We start from the raw sequence: 19,226 nt of genomic DNA on the forward strand, positions 1-19,226 counted from the left end.
AGCTTGAGAGAAGAGCTGAGAGTCACTGGAATTTATTTAAAAGAGGGGTGACAACTGGCCATTTATGAGGTTGTTGGTAACTTTAGAGAAAGTAATTTCAGTTGAATGGTGAGTTTGGAAGCTAGATTAGAGGAAAGGAAGTGGAGTCACTGAGGACAGCCTTTCCAAGTTTAGCTCAGAAGGGGAGGAGAGATATAGCATGATAGCTAGCAAAGATAGTGAGGCCTAGTGAAGATTTTTGAAGGAGGGGGAAGACTTGGGAATGTTTGTAGATAGCATAGAAGGAACTATTAGATACAGATACATATCTAAGTGCCTTCTGGACATCTTTCAAAATACAACAAATACAAAAAACTTTCATTAAGCTCTTACTTCATGTAGCACCGTGCTAGGTGCTGCAGGTGAGAAAAAGTTTGGATAAGCCATGGTCTCTCCATCCAAGGAGGTATAAAAGGTAAGGGTATAAAATACCAACACAAAGTTATAATGCAAAATATTAGAAAAGTATTGAACCAAGCATAATGTGAGGTCAGAGGGGGAAAGCCATTACCAACAGGAGGGCTCAGCAAAGGTTTCCTGGAGATTTCCTAACATCACTTTAAACTCAACAGGCTCTCCCTCCTGACCTTATTTCTACGTAATGACTAACCTAATTCTTTACCTCCTCAAAACCAATCAATCAGAGTTCCATTGGTTCTTCTACAATATTTCCTGTATCTGATTTTTTACTGTACTACCTTTGGACTTCTCCCCTATATCCTAGGAAGCTCGTAATTGGGCTAACCTAATTATCATGTAAGATTTCACCAGCCTTGACATCCCCCTTCATCACTATCTTCTGCCTCTCTGATTGGAGGGTGGGGCAATGAATTCTAAACCTCCATTTAAGGAGAGACCTCAACTCAGCCATCTCATTTCTCACCAAGACTCGGACTGACTTCTCCACCACACCTCCACATTGCATAGTTCCCCCCACCTCTTTGAGCTTCTTTTTGTGTGTTGACTTCCTCTTCAGATTGTAAGCTTCCTGAAGGCAGGGACCTTATTTGTTTCCCCAGCCCTTAGCACAGTGTCAGGCTTAACGTTTATTGACTTGACTTTCAATCCCCACTAACATTCTAGTTTTTCCTTATCTCATGCCTGCATTATTGGATAGCCTTATAACTCACCTCCATTCTTCTAATCTTTCCACTGCTCCAATCCATCCTTCACACTGCCATTAGATTTATCTTCTTAGAGAATTACACCATCTATAGGAGTTCTTTTATTTGAAATAACTTCTAGCATTTATAAGGCAAAGTGCTTTATGTCTTATCTCATTTGACCTTCACAACAAACCTATGAGGTGAATGCTGTTATCCTCATTCTACAGAGGAAACTGAGGCTGAGGAAGTTTAAGTGACTTGTCCAGGGGCACATAGCTAGCGTCTGAGACAGGGTTTGAATTCAGGCCTTCCTGACTCTTAGTCCACCGTCTATCCGCTCTACCACCTTTATGTGGGCCATTCTCCAGCACAGCAGACTTGTGAATATCTTTGGCAAGTGTGTCTTCTTGTTCTATATGTTGATACTGATACTTAAAGGATGGTTTAAAAGTTATTTCTGTGATTGTGTTTATCGTAGTCTTGCATGATAATATATGCATAGGGGACATACTAGGAGAGGGCTACATTTTGCTCTCTGGAATCACTTTGGCAAATAAGGTCAATGAAACAATCTTATACTCTCTATTATTTCTGTCAGTTGTGACTGAAGACGTAGGTCTGGTGTAGGAAATATACAAAAAGCTGGTGTTCCCTAGTAGCCTTGTATCAAAGAAGGTAGAAATTCTCCTTATGCATTGTTTAGCCCCTAAACAGAACACTGCCACGTATTAAAGGGAAGATTACAAACTAATTGTTGTAGAACACACAAGCCTTGAATTTGTGGGACTTATACTCTAGTTGAAGGAACCTACACATACACAGAACAATTACAAAGTGGTGCATCAGGCTTGGCCAACTGTTAAAAGTATAGGAGTGTGTGGAGTAAAAAAGTCATCCTAGGATGGTCCTTAGAAGTTTTCTAGTCCAAATCCCTCATTTTACAGATCAGAAAACTGAGGCCTAAAGAGAGTAACATCTCAGGGGCTAAGTGGCAGTCAGACTTTGAATCCAAGTCCTGACTCCAAATCCAGGACTCTCTCCACTGAACCACACTGATGGGAATGGTCCAGACTGGTCCGGGGGTTGGCACATTGAATGTGTGTGTGGATTAACAATAATAATAGCTAGCAATTACATAGCACTATCAGCGCTTTCTGTATACTAGCTTATTGGATCCTCACAAGGATCCTGTGAGGTAGGTGCTATTATCGTCTCTATTACGCACTAGACAGAAGTGAAGCTGACAGAAAGGAAGAGATTTGCCCAGGGTGATACAGCTAGCAAGTGTCCGAGGCCAGACCTCGGGTCTTTCCGGACTCCAAGTCCAAAGCTATCCTTTGCACCATCTAGCTGCCCCTTTCAACAGATGGACCGTCGGCTGCAGAAGACAAATAACGTGGGCAGAAATTGTGAGGAATGCACAGCTCCACAAAGGACTTTGTCCCGGCTGCGCTCGGAGGATCCAAGCCGGGGGGAACCCGATTTGACCCCATGATGGCATTTGGAAATGGAAGGGGTCTTAGAAATCCTCTAGTTCAGGGGTTTTTAACCTTTTTTTGTGTCCTAGAGCTCCTTCGGCAGTCTGGTGAAGCTCACACATAGACCTTTTCTCAGAATCGTGTTTTCAGATTCATAAAATACAGAGGATTACAAAAGAAACCAAACGTTGGTGAAAATAAAGACGGAACAGTTGGGAGGGAGACAGAGGAAGAGGAAGACAGAGAGAGAGAGAGAGAGAGAGAGAGAGAGAGAGAGAGAGAGAGAGAGAGAGAGAGAGAGAGTGAGTGTCGGGGGTCGCTCAGACAGTGGAGGAAATCGACCCCCGCTCAGAGACGCAGCCCCGGGGACCCCATGTGGAAGAAGCGCCGCAGGGACCTCAGGGTGTATCCAGGCTGCAGCTTGAGATGTCAGGAGGAAAGCCCTTCTTCTAGTACCAAAAAGAACCGGCTTCTCCGGCCCGGATCCGTGGGAATGAACGCGGCTCCACGGGAATTCAATGGCAGAAGGCACAGCTTCCTTTCGCGCTTATTCGGTTTCTGGCTCGGGAGGGTCACTTCCGGCACAAGGGGGCCCTGAAAGGCGGGGAGCACCTTTTGCTGCGGCCCCGCCGGAAGTGCGCTAAGGCACCAGCGTCGCTGCTTCCGGTCCGGGTTGAGCGGTACTCCTGCTGCAAGGCTCTGTGGTTTGCGGGAGCCGGCTGAGGCTGGAGGATCCCAGAGTTGGGTGGGAGGGAGAGAGCGAGGTGGAGAGAGAACACGCGGACTCCCAGGCTGATCCGGGGATAGCCCGATGGTGACGCCGGCAACCGATCGCAGGCACAGAAGAAAGAGGGAACCCGAACGCGACCAGGCCACTGTTTCCAGGGGGGCAACCTGCACGGGACACCCCCCGCCCCGGTAACGGCCGAGGAGGAGGAGGAGATGGCGCTGGCCAGGGAGCGGCCGTGGCCGAGGCAGTGAGGACCTGCGAAGCCCGAGGAGCCGGAGCCCCCGCGTGTGAAGAGCAGGAGCCGGCGCAATGGAAGGGACGAAGCCGAGTTTGCAGCTGGTGTACCAGGCTGTGCAAGCGCTCTATCACGACCCGGACCCCAGCGGCAAGGAGCGCGCCTCGTTTTGGCTCGGGGAGCTGCAGCGATCGGTGAGCGGGGCCGGCTCCCGGCCAGGGCCCGCCGCGGGGGGCGGGCGTAAGGCGCGGGAGCTGGAGAGGCCTCCGGCCAGGCCCGGACCCGGCTAGGCTGCCGGGTCCAGGTGCGGCCGCGGGGCCTCGTGCAGCCCGAGGGGAGGAGCTGCGGCTGCGGGGCGGGGCGCGGCGGCCGAGCCGCGGCTGGTGGAAGTTTCTAAAGAGAAGGGGCAGCGAAGGCTCTGGGTCCCTTCTCCTCCAGGGTCCGATCCCTTCTCTCGAGCCATCTCCTTGGCCTGGAGCCCCCTGGGAGTTCAGGCCTTTACGGGTTCCCGCTCTTTGACTGCTTCTAAGGGCCTCCCAGCCATGTCCCCTCCTCGTCTCTTTGAATCGGAGCCCCTGTCCCACCTCCCTTCCCTGTCCAGCACGCCCACTCCAGGGTGCCTTGTCCTTTCTTTCCACTACGTTGTAATTGTGCAACCATTCAGTTTTACCCGCGCCCCCCGTCCTCATTTTCATCCATTAATATCTCTAAGCATCTTTTAGCCCCTTTCGGGCTTTCCATCTGCCAATTTTGCCCTCTTTTTGTATTTCTTTGCCATCTCCTTATCATTTTATTGCATGTTGAGACTCACTTTACTTCCTCACTCCCCCTCAACTTTTGCTGCACAATATCTCTTTTCTGAAATGTGGGAAAAACTTTTTAATGCTACTGACTTGGATTATAGATCCATGAATTATTTTTTTTAACAAATGTGAAAATGCTTTGAAAGTTAAAGGATGTTGCATTTTATTTGCGTTCCTTCTCTCCAGGACAAACCCTTTTCTCACTTCTATTTACAATCCTCCCCTCCAAATTTTTCTTTGCTAGAGTTTTTGTTCTCTGCCCTTTGATCTCTTAGTGCATATTAGTTCCAAATACACTGGGCAGCCTGCAACTTTGCATTTGAAATATGGTGGGTGGTTGTTTATTTTTGTGTGTTCCTTTGGCTTGCCTGATTTCAAGTAATGAGAAATTTTTATAAGGTAGATATCGTTACTTGATAATCATAACACACAACAGTTTCTGTGGTCTGGAGAGTAGTTATTTTTGTAAGATAGGTTAAAATTACCTTCATTTTTATAGGAGGGAAGTGCTTGGTCTGAACAGGAAAAAGTGATTTGTTAATTCAAAGAGGCTTTCTCAAGGTGTTTCCCAAGTTGTTTTGAGTGGTATGTAATGAACTTCAAATTTGCTCCTCGTACAGCTATGTTTTTATTCTCTTTGGAGGTCAGAGCTTGCTTCAATCTCAGTTCTACCATAAGACCTGTTTCAAGAAGAAACTTTCTCTTTTTTATTTTTTTGTACAACATAATTTTTTTCTCCTCAATCTCAAAGTCACCATACTGTTGTAATTCCAGGGATTTCTGCCAGTTGGTTTTCTTGACAACTCAATATGAGGCAATAGTTAATCATCTGTAAGTAGTCCAACTTAGATACAGTTGAATACATTCTGGAATACGATGCATTCCTTGTGTTGCATGTATCAACCATCTTTTCCTTTCTCCATCTTCATTCTTAGAAACAGCCTGCTGCAGAGATTATGACAGGCAGTTAGAAACTGATATCTTGGAAACTTTCTAAAGGAAGTAAAAAACTTTCTCTGTTTTGGAGACTGACTTTTATAGCAATCCTACCCAAAACCTACAAGCCTGTCATGTGGCAAGAAACAGTTAAACATGGTGGGAGGGAGATGTCCTAATTTAGCTCCGCTAACTCAAACTCTAGGGGGAAGCATTGAATGAAAAGTCATCCCTTCATTAGATACACGGAATAACCGAAGTTGTTGAAGACAGTAATTTAAATCAAGAGGAAGGGAAGTGTATTTTGTAGACAGGAAAGTGATGATAGTTTTGACTGGAATAAGAGCAAATCTGGTTGCTGTACTGTGCACCATGGCAGCAGATGAGCCAGACTAACCTTGGGACAATGATAATTGATTTGGCCTAGATCCTTGGGAATTTTTTTCCCATAACAAATGAGGCAGGCTGTGGCATATGTACCCTAGTACTTTTCCTCTTTGAAATTCCTAGTTCCCTGAAGTTCTTCTGAAACGTCAGGGTTTTCTTTCCCTCTGCCTTTTCAATCATTGGTTTGACTTGGTGATTTATCCTGAAGACATTTATTTGGGGGTTTTAAGCATTTATTGAGTTCCTACCATGTGCAGGCATTGTGCTCAAGGATGAAGATGTGGAATCCAAAAAGATGGTGTCTTTGCCTTCAAGGAGCTTGCAGTTTTTTGGAGAAGACAACATGTACGCGTATAAGTAAATACAAAATACACGTGAAATAAACACAAGGCAGTTATGGTGGTATATGTGTGGGTGAAGGTACCAGCAGCTTTGGGAACTGGGGAAAGGCTTCATATTGGAAGTGGCACTTGGGCTCAGCTAAGAAATAAGCTAGAACCAATCAGAGGCTAAGTGGAGGTGAGGAGGCTGTGAAAAGGCATATGATAGGAGGTGGAGTGTCCTGTGTGAGAACAGCAGGTGGGCTAGTTTGGGTATACGTAAGTGTGGGAAAGGAAGGAATGGAATCAGTCTGGAAAGGTAGGGTAGAGCCTTCTAGTGAAGGGCTTCAATATTCAACTTTGATTTTAGAAGTAATAGGGAGCCACTGGAACTTTTTGAGCAGGAGAATGACATGGTCGGATTTGTGTTTCATGAGGATTATTTTGGCAGCTTTAAGGAGTATGGATTGGAAAGTGGAGAGACTTGAAGATGGGAGATAGCTTAGACGATTGCAATAGAACAGATGGAAGTGACAAGGGGGTTTTACACATGACCAAACAAGACAGACTTGAAAATATTTAAGAGGAGGAGGAGATTTCTGCTAGTGCGCTCTCTCTTTATTGATACAAGTTTAGGAAGGTCTGAAAGAGAGCTATGCATATATGAATAAGTCACTGCATTTCTAGTTGAATTCTTTATAAAATAAAAACTAATATTTATATGGTGCTTTATATATATTATTCTTATTTTATCCTCACAACAGTCCTTCAAAATAGGTGCTATTATTTCTCCTTGTTTTATAAATGAGGCATTTGACAGGTGAAGTGCCCCATCCAAGGTCACCTAATAAAGTGTCTAAGGCAGGATTTGAACCCTAGTCTTTCTTGCCCCAGGCATTACACTCTGCACCCTACATTAAGCCTCCTAATTGCCTCTTTGTTAAATCCTGGCTGTGCAAGACCTTGCTCTATACTCAGGCTACAAAGGTAGAGCAGCTGGTGGCCCAGTGGATAGAGTGCTGGGCCTGGCGTCTGGGAAAACCGGAGTTCTAGCCTCAGGCACTTACTAGCTGTGTGACTTTGGATGAGTCACTTTAACTTCTGTTTGCCTCAGTTTCCTAATCTGTAAAATGGGGATAATATTGGCACCTATCTTCTAGGATTGTTGTGAGGATCAAATGAGGTATTTGTAAAACTCATTTAGCATAGTGCCTGGCACATGGTGGATGCTATATAAATGCTTATTCCTGTCTCCCCCTTGCAAACGTAAGCCCTTGCTTTCAAGAAATTTACAATCTGATGCAGGAGGAATATGGTTACTATTGAATTGTAGCAGTTTAGGCTAGTTTAAAACAGATTTAGAGCTAGAAGAAATCTGAAATTCTTTATACTAAGAACTAATTTTATCTGCATTATCAAGCCCAGCTTCCTCATTTTACAGATGAGGAAAATGAGTGAAATTTAGGTAAATATTCTTTTTTATAGCTGAGACTCTGGGCAAGGGGTGATGGTTTTATTGATTACTGATAAACTACTGTGGATTCCATGGGTATTTTTGTATTTCTAGTCAAGGATGGATGGATGGATGGACATGGCTGTTCCAGACCTTCAAGTCCACCAGTCTTCCTGTATTAAATGAAGATTATTGTAATAGCTAGTATGCCCTCTATTTGTCATTTGCGTTTATGGGAAAGCCGAAAAATGAAAAGCAACTTTTGTGGTATAGTCAATCATTGAGCTATGTGAGAGTTTAAAAAAAAAACAACTGTTACACACCGCTTTGATGATTGTTTCCTTGGGGTGTACTCAACACTAAGCTGTAACCAGATGGTTACAGGCTGACTCTACAATTGAAGGGTGGTAGTATAGTGTAGTCCTGTTTTTTGCTTGTTGCGGCTTTACAGTGATGCCGAAAATTTACAGACCAGCATAGTGGAAAAATTTCTGGATTTCAGAATCAGAATTTTTTGCTGGATTTCAAATTAGAGGACTTGGGTTTGGCACTGCTGGTCACAGCCTTTGTGACCTTGGGCAAATCGCTTGAACTCTCTAGTTTCCATCTACAAAAGGAGGGATATTATCAAACTTAAATTGAAATGGGGCCTTAAACTGTACATGAGGATTTCTGTGGGTGCTGTTGACTTAGAAAACTACATGTTAACATCCATGTTTTATTGTATTTTTATTTTGTTAAATATTGCCCAATTACATAATCCAAGTCAGCACTCAAGAGTGTTTCTTTGTACGTACATGTTTGACACCACTAGGCTAGAAGATCTCTAAGGCCTCTTCTAGCCCTAAATCTATGATCCTCTGTTCCTAATGATATAAAGTACCAATATGATTTCTCTTTCTAGGAGAGTTAGTCTCTGGTTTGCATTAATTTTTTTTTCCAAGGGGGAAGGCAGGGCAATTAGGGTTAAGTGACTTACCCAAGGTCACACAGCTAGTAAACGTGTGGAGTGTCTGAGGTGGAATTTGAACTCAGGTCCTTTTGACTCCAGGGCCGGCGCTCTACTCACTATGCCACCTAGCTGCCCCCTGGTTTGCATTAATCTTAAAGCACAGCTAGTGGCCTTTCTCAACCTATTTCATAAGATTTTTGAGAGGAGAGAGGTTTGTAAACTGTAAAATTTGTAATATAAAAGTTAACTGTTGTTATCTGCCTTACTCTATGATTATTATACCCATTTGATCAGATCTTTTACCTGAACTTTGAAGATTTTTAGGTCGATGTGGTTTATTGCAGAGTTCTACTCGAGCTGTTTTGACCTATTCCCTATACATCCTGTTTTGCTCTTCTCTTATGGTATCTGTCCTCCAAAGTAGATATGGTCTTGGATTTGAACTTGAATGTATAGCTCAGTGTATTAAATTATAATTCCATGATGGCCTTGCAAATCTGAAAAACTTCTGCTTGAAATATCTTATCCTCAAGGAACCCAGCTTATTAATGAAGTCCACGTTCACAGAGTTACAGAATCATAATTTTAGAACAGGAAGGGATCTCAACAGATATTCTTCTGGTTCACATGTCCGGAAATTATTCCAGTTAAGTGGGGCTAAGGGCTAGTGGTTAAGAGAGAGAAGTCCCAGAATTGGCACTCAGCTTACATACTATTTAATAGCTTCAAGCTATGCATTTCCTATTTTAAAGTGGGATTGCTCACTGTAATTTCATGGTTTTTTTTGAGCGGGTTTCAGGGTATGGGTTTGGTCCAGGGTCCTTGTATCTGCCCTGAAGTGACCCCTTGCAGGGCATCTCCTTGTGTGGGACACACATCTTTCGAGATGAGCCAGAACTAGGTTAACCCTTCCTTCCCTACTGGCTAGGGCTAATTTAGAAGGAAAAGTCAAGTCAACAAATATTTATTAAGCACTTAATTGTGTATGTTAAACCCTGTGAATACAAATAGAATTAGAAAGTCTGTCCTCTAAGAGTTTACATTCCAATGAGAGAAGACAGCACATAAAAGGGAACTAAAAAGCTACTGGTACCCTGGGCTGAAACATTTGTAGAGAAAGTCTGGGAGAGTCTGGAGTGCAGCCTGGAGAGCAAAGGAATTTTACCCAAAGGAATGTGTAGTTTTGTTGAACACTTGGGGAGAGCAGTCAGTCTTTTTCCTCATTCTCAGTGACTTGTTACTTTGAGATAAAGATAGAACATGGTGGGGCATATAGTTTTTGGGGGCGGGGGAGGAGAGGCAATTAGCGCTAAATGACTTGCCCAGGGTCACACATACAGTCAGTGTCAAGTATCTGAGGTCGAATTTGAACTCAGGTCCTCCTGACTCTAGGGCCGGAGCATTGCAGCACTTAGTTGCTTATTTCTACTTGGTTTTTGTCTGACCTTTCAATGGCTTAGACTGTTTAGAAAAACATGTCTAACTAAGGAATCTGTGTTTATTATTTGTGTTATTTAAAATTATGAGCTCAGAATCAGACAAGATGCTTTTTTTAAAAATTTATTTTATATCCAGAGCAAGTAATTCTGTCTCTCCCCCCCAACCACTTTCTAGTTGTTATAGAAGATGTTGCCAAGATGAAAGTTGTCTGTTTTCCTTAAGTGAATGAGCCATTTTCCTTCCAGAAAACTTTGGTTATCTCTACTGGGTTATATGTATTATCTGAATTTGAGTCTTACTTCTTGGAGTCTGTGTTATTTTTTTCCTAAATTCTTTCCTTCCATCTTTTCTGTGATTCACTCAGTGGTGTGTATATTGGCCCCCTTCAATTTTATCGTGGTTGCTAGGTTTTAGGCTTTCTTACAAAATAAATTGCATCAGAACAAATGCTTTTAATTTATGCTGGTCACTTTATGAGTCCCTCAAATTGCCTGATATCATTAAAAAAAAATCTCTTCAATCTCCATTCACTCTTCCCTACCACTCAAAATACTGTCACTAAAAACAGCCTGTTGTGGCAGGACTCACAGTTTCCTCATGAAATTACTATTGTCAGGGTGGTAACAAATAAAAGGGCTAGCAAGAAAATCAACTAACTTCAAAGGATTCCTTTTTCACTTTCAGGTAAATTGAACTTGTTCTTCCTTTGCTTGTCTCTTGGGCATTTTTTGTCCTGATTTGGGAAATTTTAATTTAATAATTCAGCAAGTGAGATCATGTTGTTGTACTTAATGGAATTGAATGGGAGATACCTGAAAAGTTGTCCTCTCTGTTGTTTTTCAAAATTGTTTCAGTCTCTAGTAGGAATTACTAGTTCTCTAGGAGCACAGCAAGGCACACCTTGTTTTATTTCACTTTGTTTTATTGTGCTTTACTTTATGCACTTTAAAGATACTGTGGTTTGCTTTTTTAGTTCATTTATTTATTTTAACAAATTGAAGGTTTGTGGCAAACCCTGATTTGAGCAAGTCTATTGGAGCCATTTTTCCAACAGCACGTGTTCATATCTCATGTCTCTGTCACATTTTGGTAATTCTCACAATATTTTAAGCTTTTTCATTATTATTATATCTGTTATGGTGACCTGTGATAACTGATCTTTGATGTAATTTTTTGGGCGCATTACATACTATGCCCATATAAGATGGCAAACTTAATTGATAAATGTTATATGTGTTCTGCCTGCTCTCCTCATCCCTGTCTATTTCTCTCCTCTTGGGCCTGGGACGCAACAATATTGAAATTAGGCCAATTAGTGACCCTGTGATGGCTTCTAAGTGTTCAGGTGGAAGGAGTAGTCCTTTGATGGGAGAAATTTCATTGTTGTCTTATTTTAAGAAATTGCCACAGACACTTCAAGAGCCACCACCCTGATCAGTCAGCAGCCATCAACATTGAAGCAAGACCCTCCACCAGCAAAAGGATTATGACTCGATGAAGGCTCAGTTGATGATTAGCATTTTAAAATTAGCAATAAAATATTTTAATTAAGATATGTACTTTTTTTTAGGAACTACTGTTGCACACTTAATTGACTACAGAATACTGCAAACATAACTTTTATATGCACTGGGAAACCAAAAATTTCCTGTGAATAGCTTTATTGTGGTATTTGCTTTATTGTGGCAGTCTGGAACTGGAACTGAACCCACAATATCTCCATGGTATGCCTCTATATTGATGCACATTCTTCACTCAGCGAGTGAATCAGTAGTTGAAAAGTTTTTAAACTATTCGATACCTGAAACTGAAACAATTTGACAGTGTTTTATTGCATTTATTTACTTAGGAAATTTTATATTTCCTGAGGGCTGTTTATTCCCACTCTCCCTTCTTGAATTCTCATGTGCATATTTATCTCTTGTAACCTGTGTCATCAGTTTACCCCACCTCCCCATTCTCCCCCCAAAGTGAATATAAGTTTGAGGTTAGGGGTTTTTTTTCTTGTTGTTGTTTTGTCTTATTATTGGCAACACCTAGGTCAGTGCCTTGCACTTTTTGATTGGGTTTCCCATACCCAGTGAAGAGTTTTAACTAATTAGGGTGTGTGTGTAGGATAAATGAGCAATACTGATCTCACTTTGGGGCAGGTCATACATCCTTGGGCCGCTGTTGGATGTGTGCTTGTATTTTTGAGGGAATGATTGTGATTTCACTGGTTAGCACTTTTAGGAGCTATTGACAGTTTCAAAGTTGTGATGAGTCATATAAAAACAGTACACTTTTTCTAAAGGGGGGAAACCACTTTTTTTGTATCTGTTGTGAAAGGATCTTAGACTGAGCTCATTAGTGAAGGAGCTCTATATAGCCTGCCAAGTATTCTTGGGAGTAGACCTTTGCCTTACCCATGTAAAGGCCCTTTTGCTGCTTTTGTGAAATAGGAAGTTGGAATTGGGTGATTAAATGGAAAATGTTCTCTTGTTGCAGCCCCTTTGAAATGTGGGAGCTGCAGGTTCCTCCTGTTGACTCTGAGCCCCAGGCTTCACTTGAGATGGTCCCTTCTGAAATGTGGAGCTTAGTCCAAGCCTGGCATCTGTGGCTCTAAAGTCCTATGACGTGTAAGTGCTTTATTCTCTCCTTGTAAAGAATTCCTATTTTTAAAAAAGTGCCTTTATTGAAAGGGAAAAGAGAACAGTGGGCTTAGTGAATTAGTATATCGGGATTTGGTTTATTTTTACTGATACCATGGTTTCATTAGTGCAAAAATAATTAATTCTTCTTCGTTTTTGTGAGTGTAGGCAGTAGAAAGCTTTGGATTTGGAGTCAAAGGACCTGGGTTCAGATCCTGGAACTATCTTTTAATTCTTAACCTCTTTGGGCCTAATTTTCCTCATCTTAAAAATGAGCAGGTTGGACTAGATGACCCAAGGTCTTTTCTAGCCTGATTAAATTTGTCCAGAAATTGGAAGTACAGTGAGCGATAGCAATCTACCATTAAAACCATGCAATTCCTGTGTTAGGGCTGCTTTTGAAAACCTGTGTGGTGACTAGGAAAAATAAACAAATCTGTAACCCAATATATCACTCACCTGCAATATGCCTTGCCCTTTAAAATTGTGAAAATAGTGATCAGAGATCACGCCTTACTGAGTTTTGTTACCTTGTGATTTTATCAGTGTAGGGAACTCCCAGTGAATAAATTTCCTCTACTAGCACCGACTGGCTACTCTTTGGTAATTTATAGTCTTAGTCTCAACCTGAGAGGTTGTTGAGTCAGTGTCAGAGAAAGGAATTTCCTTTTCCAGTTCTGAGCCTTGTGGTTTAGTCACTATACAAACTGCCCCTGGTCTCAGGTGGTTTACTTGAGTAGCCTTCTACATTATTCCTGATTCCTTTGGAGAATATATTGTTTTCCTATTTCTACTCCAAAATGGTAATAATCCCAAAGAGAACTACTTCAGAGCATCAGGCCCGGCCAACTGAGAGATGCATAACGTTTGGAGTCATAATCTATCCTATTCTTCCTTTGACCTCATTTTGTATCTGTCAGGCATGGAATTGAATTCTCAAAAAAGCATAGCATTGATAGCAACAGCCTTGGAGTTCATATGGCTGTAGTCCGTATTTGTGTGTGTGTGTGTGTGTGCGCGCGCGCGCGTGCGCGCGTGTGCACGCATGTTTAAATTTATAATCAGAACACAGTGAATTTTTAGATCATGTGAGTTTCTTGACTTCTTGAAAGCAGTTTTGGAATTAGGATTTAAAAAAAGAAGAAAAGTTAAAATGCCCATACGTTATGACTTGGAGAGCTCACTGCCAGGAGATTTTTGACCCTAAGGAGGTCAAAGACAGAAAACAAAGTTCCATATTCACCATAATGGGGCTTTTTGTGGTAGCAAAGAACTGGAAACAAGTAAAAACCCTTAATTTGGGGAATAGCCAAACAAATTATGGCATGGGGATGTAATGGAATATTACCTATCAAAGAATGAGGAATATGAAAAGTTTAGAGAAACATAGTGGATGTAGGTGAAATAACTGAAAACAGGAAAACAATATATACAATGATTATAACAATATGGATAAAGGAAAAAGATATTTGGAGGGGAGGAGACAGGGAGCATACTACTAAAATATCAGATCAAGTAAAGTCATATTACAAATTGAAACTTGCACTGGAAAATGACTTTCATCCTTTGTTATTGCAGAGTAGGAACTAGATGATCTCTTTCAGCCTTAAATTCTAAGCTTCCTTTTAGAATGTAAGCTCTGAGGCCAGGGACTATTTTTGGCTTTCTTTGTAGCCTGTGTCTAACATGGTGCTTGGCATATAGTAAGCACATGATAAATGCTTGTTGTCTCACTGACATTCTGCATTTTTTGTTTGACTCATTACTCTTGTGATTTTCAGTTTTCCTAGAGACCAAAGGCCAATGGAAAGGATTGGGACTTGGAGGTAGGCTGTGGTTGTAGAACCAACACATAATAGAATGACATTTTACCTAGTGGTATGAGCAACTTGTTACTTACCTGTTCAGAACTTACAAAATTAAAACTGTCAGTGAGTGAGTGCTTGTTGCATTTTCAGTCCTGTGCTGGAGTCTATAGATGGTGGTAGACTTCAGAGAAGAAGACATTTCACTTGTATAGAAAAGTTCAAGTAAGTTCGAGTAGGATGATTGGATTCAGAATGGGTTCAGAACCAGTTTGTCTTGCTTGGTGATCTTTCTTGGTGTCGTAATAAATAAGTGCTTAGCTTTGTACAGTGTAGGTACTCAGAAAAGGTTAAATAAGCATGAATCCTTGTCTTTGAATAAATCTAATGTTTTTATATTCTGTTCTTCTCTGGGTCGGTCAGATGATGTTCTTCCTCAACAGTTTTTATCACTCATCTGCAAGATATTTGGGGCTCTTCCTGTATTAACTATTAAGTCTGTGAGATAGTATGCTTGTTGGAAGAAAACTTTGACTTTTCCAAAGCTCAGAACAACTCGCCTATCCACTTTGGTATGAAATCTTATGTATATCCTGTTTTATGGCTGTATTACAAGTTTCACCTAAGTTTTCCCCAAAAGTGGATCTCAGCATTATTCCTCTAACAACGGTCATGATTTTAGAATAGGAGATTAAAGTGGACAGATTATGTAGACTTTTTTTCCTTGTGAAGTTAAATTTATTTGTTGTAATATTCTTGGATTAAGGTCTCATTCTTCCTGAACTCATCCATGTTTCCGCTTTTGCTTTGAATTCAAATACAATCAGTTCTGCTACATCTCCATACGTAGATTCCCAAAAAGCACTGCTGTAGGCAAAATTTTGAAATAAAAGAGCTTGTGGGTAAGTGAGGTTAGGGACACAAGGCTCAAAACCCTTGTCAGTGATATATTAAAAAAAAGGTAGCACAGTTAGATATATATTAAATGATGAAGAAATAAATGCTACAATAAATAGGGACTGGTGAGTGGCCTTGAACCCCAGGAGCAAGTTCAGCGACTTCTGTTCCGAGGCCCCCTGCGTGGTTCAGACCAGTTCTTCTCAGTCCAGTGCTCCTACTGCACCAGAAGCTAAACAATAAATATACAACTTTACCTTTACAAAAGCCCTGAAGTTTGTTTGTAGAAGTGAGCATAGGAATTAGGGTTGCAGCTTGTGGTTTATTGTCAAGTGCTGCAGTTTCTTGAGTTCTGTCACTATTTTTTATAGAAGGAATCTTGTGCAGCAAACAAATGTGAGTTAAGGCTCAAAATGTTTTCCTGTATATCAATCATGTTGAAACAAATGTGCGTTTTTAAAATACTGGTTATAGCAAAGCTGTATTCCAAGGTGAAGATACTTGTCTGCTGTACTTCTGGAGTGGATGGCTTATCCGAAATGTTAAAACAATTTCTTGTGACTGATGCTTTAAAATTAAAAAAAATGATCTTTTATGGTTTATAGATATTTTATTCTCCCCTTCCTTATTTACAATTTTGTTAGCACATATGAAATTGTTTTAAGTCTCTTGAAAAAGACACAAAACAAGGATGTCAGCTTTTTAAAGGTGCATGTATTTTTAGAAAATGTATCCCTATAGTCAGAACAGTGATTTTTTTCATACTTTTATTGTGTCAAATTACAGTCATGTAACAATGGATTTTTTTATATGGGATTTGCTTTGAAGCCATTCCTAAACTGACTTAAGAATTAATGGTTGGGGGGGGCGGGGCAGCTAGGTGGTACAGTGAGTAGAGCACCAACCCTGGGGTCAGGAGGACCTGAGTTCAAATCAGACACTTGACACACTTACTAGCTGTGTGACCTTGGGCAAGTCACTTAACCCTGATTGCCCTGCCTTCCCCCCTGAAAAAAAATGTAATTAGAAAAAAGAAGAAAAAACATTTAAAAAAATATTAAAAAAATAATTAATGGTTGGGAGGATTCTGGGAAGATGGTGGAGTAGGCTAGAAAATTCCAAGCTCTCAAGATTTTCCCCCCACAAAATAGTTAAAATTGCACCTTAGGGCAAACAAAGTGTGGGTGGAGACAAAGAAAAATAGGGGTACGACCCGGGGTCTTCCTCGGACACTTTGAGAAGATCTGAAGAAAAACCCTAGGACCAGGTTTGATATCTTCGAGGAGATACGTCCAGGCTAGGTTCTGTTTTAACAGCAAGCTGGGAGCCACTTAAACAATTAGCAGCAAGCCCCGGGGGTTAGTTGGTTTGAGAGGCTGCCTCCGCCCCAGCTACTGGAACTTTTCACCCCGGGACAGTGAGGGGAGTCGTGTGTGTCTGTGAAGAGTGGTGGGGGCGAGAAGGAACCAGCACATGCCCGTGAGTTCAGAAGCAGTGGGGCAGAAAGCCTCTGGCGCACTTACAGGAGGTTGGAGGTTTGGCTTTGGTTCCAGACTAAAGGAGAGAACTGAAGATCTGGGGCAAGAGGCAACATTTCCCATACCCCAGGGCTAGAGGTGATTACAAAAATCAAGTTATTACCACACAAAAAAATGCACAGGTAAAGGAGAAAGAATCCAACCATATAAATCTATTACGGGAATAGAGATGACTGGGGTTCATCCTCAGAGGAAGATATTGAAGTAAAGAAACCCCCAAAGAGCAATGTCAAATGGTCACTTGCCCAAAAAGAATTTATAAAAGATCTTAAAAAAAGACTTTAAAAATCAAATGACAGAGATGGAGGAAAAATTCAAGGAAGAATAGGATAGATTATGACTCCAAACTTTATGCATCTCTTCGTTGGCCTGGCCTAATGCTCTGAAGTAGTTCTCTTTGGGATTATTATCATTTTGGAGTAGGAATAGGAAAACAATATATCCTCCAAAGAAATCAGGAATAATGTAGAAGGCTACTCAAGTAAACCACTTGAGAAACATAAGGTACATACCAAAGGGGATTCACAAGAACAGACTGCTTACCTTTTATATAACATAAAATGTAAAATGTATGTCTAACATTAATAATTGTTGAGCTCATAAGAAAGAGGGAGATAAACCTGACTGTGATATGAATTTAAAAAGTAAAACCATTTAGAAACAGCTAAAAACAGTCACTATTTTATACAAAAGAGGTGCAAGAGGAAGAAAGGATACCGAGGATTTAGATGGGGGAGGAGGGCTGGTAGTTCTGGTAACCTCCTTTCATCAGGAATGGGTTTAAGAGGGAACAATACATATATATTTAGAAGAGTATAAAAGTCTTCTAAATTTAGAAAAAATAAAATGGTAGGGGTATAGTGAGGGGGGAGAGGACAAGGGAGGGATTAGGAAAAGAGGGATATTTAGAGGGGAGAATGAGGGAATAGGTAAAGGGCATTTAGATCAATGGGAATGGGAGGATAGGGGAGAGATCCTTGGAGGGGGAAGGCAAGTAATAGGACAGGGTGGTTGGTGGAGGAAGGGGGTAGGCAATTAATAGGAGGGCAATGTAGTGGGTAGAAGCAAAGTAGAGGAGGCAGGAGGGATAGGAAACGATATGCACAAATATAGAAACAAAGATCAGGAGTAGAGTATGTTTGGGAAAGTATATGTCTAGATATGCAGGTATATATGTGTAAGTGTATGTATATATCTGTATCTGTATGTATATATTGAGAAACATATCTAAACTATATTGTAGCCTTCTAGGGGGGTGGGGGGGGAGGGAAAAACAGTTAAAAAGTGCACAGCAGAGAACAAAAGAAAACACAAGGAAGCAAAGAAAAGATGGACAATTCTCAACACAAAGTGTATTATTTATCATTCAGGCTTTCTTGAAATGAAAATTTGTTATATAAAAAATAGAATTAATGGTTGTTTTTCTTTTTTTCCACCTTTGTGCATTTGACAAACATTTGATGAGTAGCAACCATATGTGAGGTGCTATGTTAGATGCAGTGATGGATGCAAGTCACGGGAGTAAAAGACCTAGGTCATGTCATTTAACCACTTTTTTTAAACTTCACAGCTTTTTTACTTCATGGATACAGAAATTTTTGTAATGAAAATAATATCCTATGTACTCTTCAGAGAAATATTTTGTGATTTAACAGTTTTGTACAAGAACATCAAAAGGTCTCTTAACTACCAGTCTTGTTGACTCTACTTCCACAACATGTCTGCTATCTATGCTTTCTACGTGTTGTTCAGGACTTATTTACTTATTGCCTGGATTATTATAGTAGATTTTTATTGGTCTTCCTGCTTCCATTCTGTTCTTTCTCTAGTCCTTCACACCTCTACAAAAATTAATCTTTCCAAGGCACAGGTCTGACAAGCCTAAAATGATCTATTTTCCTAGGGTGAAATATACACTCCTCAGACTCTTTGGAGGTCTTCAGGTAGAGACTGGATGTTGCGCTGAATTGGTTGCTGAGATCCTTTCCAACTCTTCAGTGATTGTTTAAATAAACCCTCTATGACAAAGTTCACCACCTGATTTGTTTCTTGGACCCCTTTAGTAGTCCTACAAAGGCTGTGGGGCCCATTCTCAGAATAAAATTTTAAAATGCTTAGTAGCAGTTATTTAGATTCTGATTGTTTGTCTCCCCATTCTGCTTTCTTCAGGATCGGAAAGTTGTTTTCAGGTTGCCTCCCTGGTATTTTCCAGTTTAACACAGCCTCCCCTGTCCTGTTTCCCTATTAATGTATTTCTTACATCAAACTGTGTCTGTAGTATGTGTATTCAACTCTTCCATATCCATATTTAGAATACAGAGGAAACTAATTATATTGATAAAATTACCAAAATGTTTTTTTAAGTTCAAAAATTTTTTTTTAAGGCTAACAACCCTTGCTCTATAATCTGCCTGCAACCTACTTTCTAGTCTTCATATCCTTGCCTTTCATATAGTCTGTTATTCCAGTGAGACTAG

General features: G+C 40.9%; 1 protein-coding gene across 2 annotated transcripts in view; it reads left to right on the forward strand.

The window, feature by feature from the left end:
- The first annotated feature begins 3,262 nt into the window (after positions 1 to 3,262).
- TNPO3 (transportin 3) overlaps positions 3,263 to 19,226 on the forward strand; it is a 111,821-nt gene continuing 95,857 nt past the window's right edge. The window contains exon 1 of one of the 2 annotated variants that reach the window (XM_036758571.1): positions 3,263 to 3,782. In XM_036758571.1, coding sequence (XP_036614466.1) covers positions 3,663 to 3,782 — 120 coding nt within the window. In that variant the 5' untranslated portion in view covers positions 3,263 to 3,662. Of the gene's footprint in view, positions 3,783 to 12,366; positions 12,498 to 19,226 lie in introns of those variants that run through there. The other variant, XM_036758572.1, reaches the window with a different exon arrangement.

Source organism: Trichosurus vulpecula, chromosome 5 (assembly GCF_011100635.1).
Source record: "Trichosurus vulpecula isolate mTriVul1 chromosome 5, mTriVul1.pri, whole genome shotgun sequence".
Classification (NCBI taxonomy): Eukaryota; Metazoa; Chordata; class Mammalia; order Diprotodontia; family Phalangeridae; genus Trichosurus; species Trichosurus vulpecula.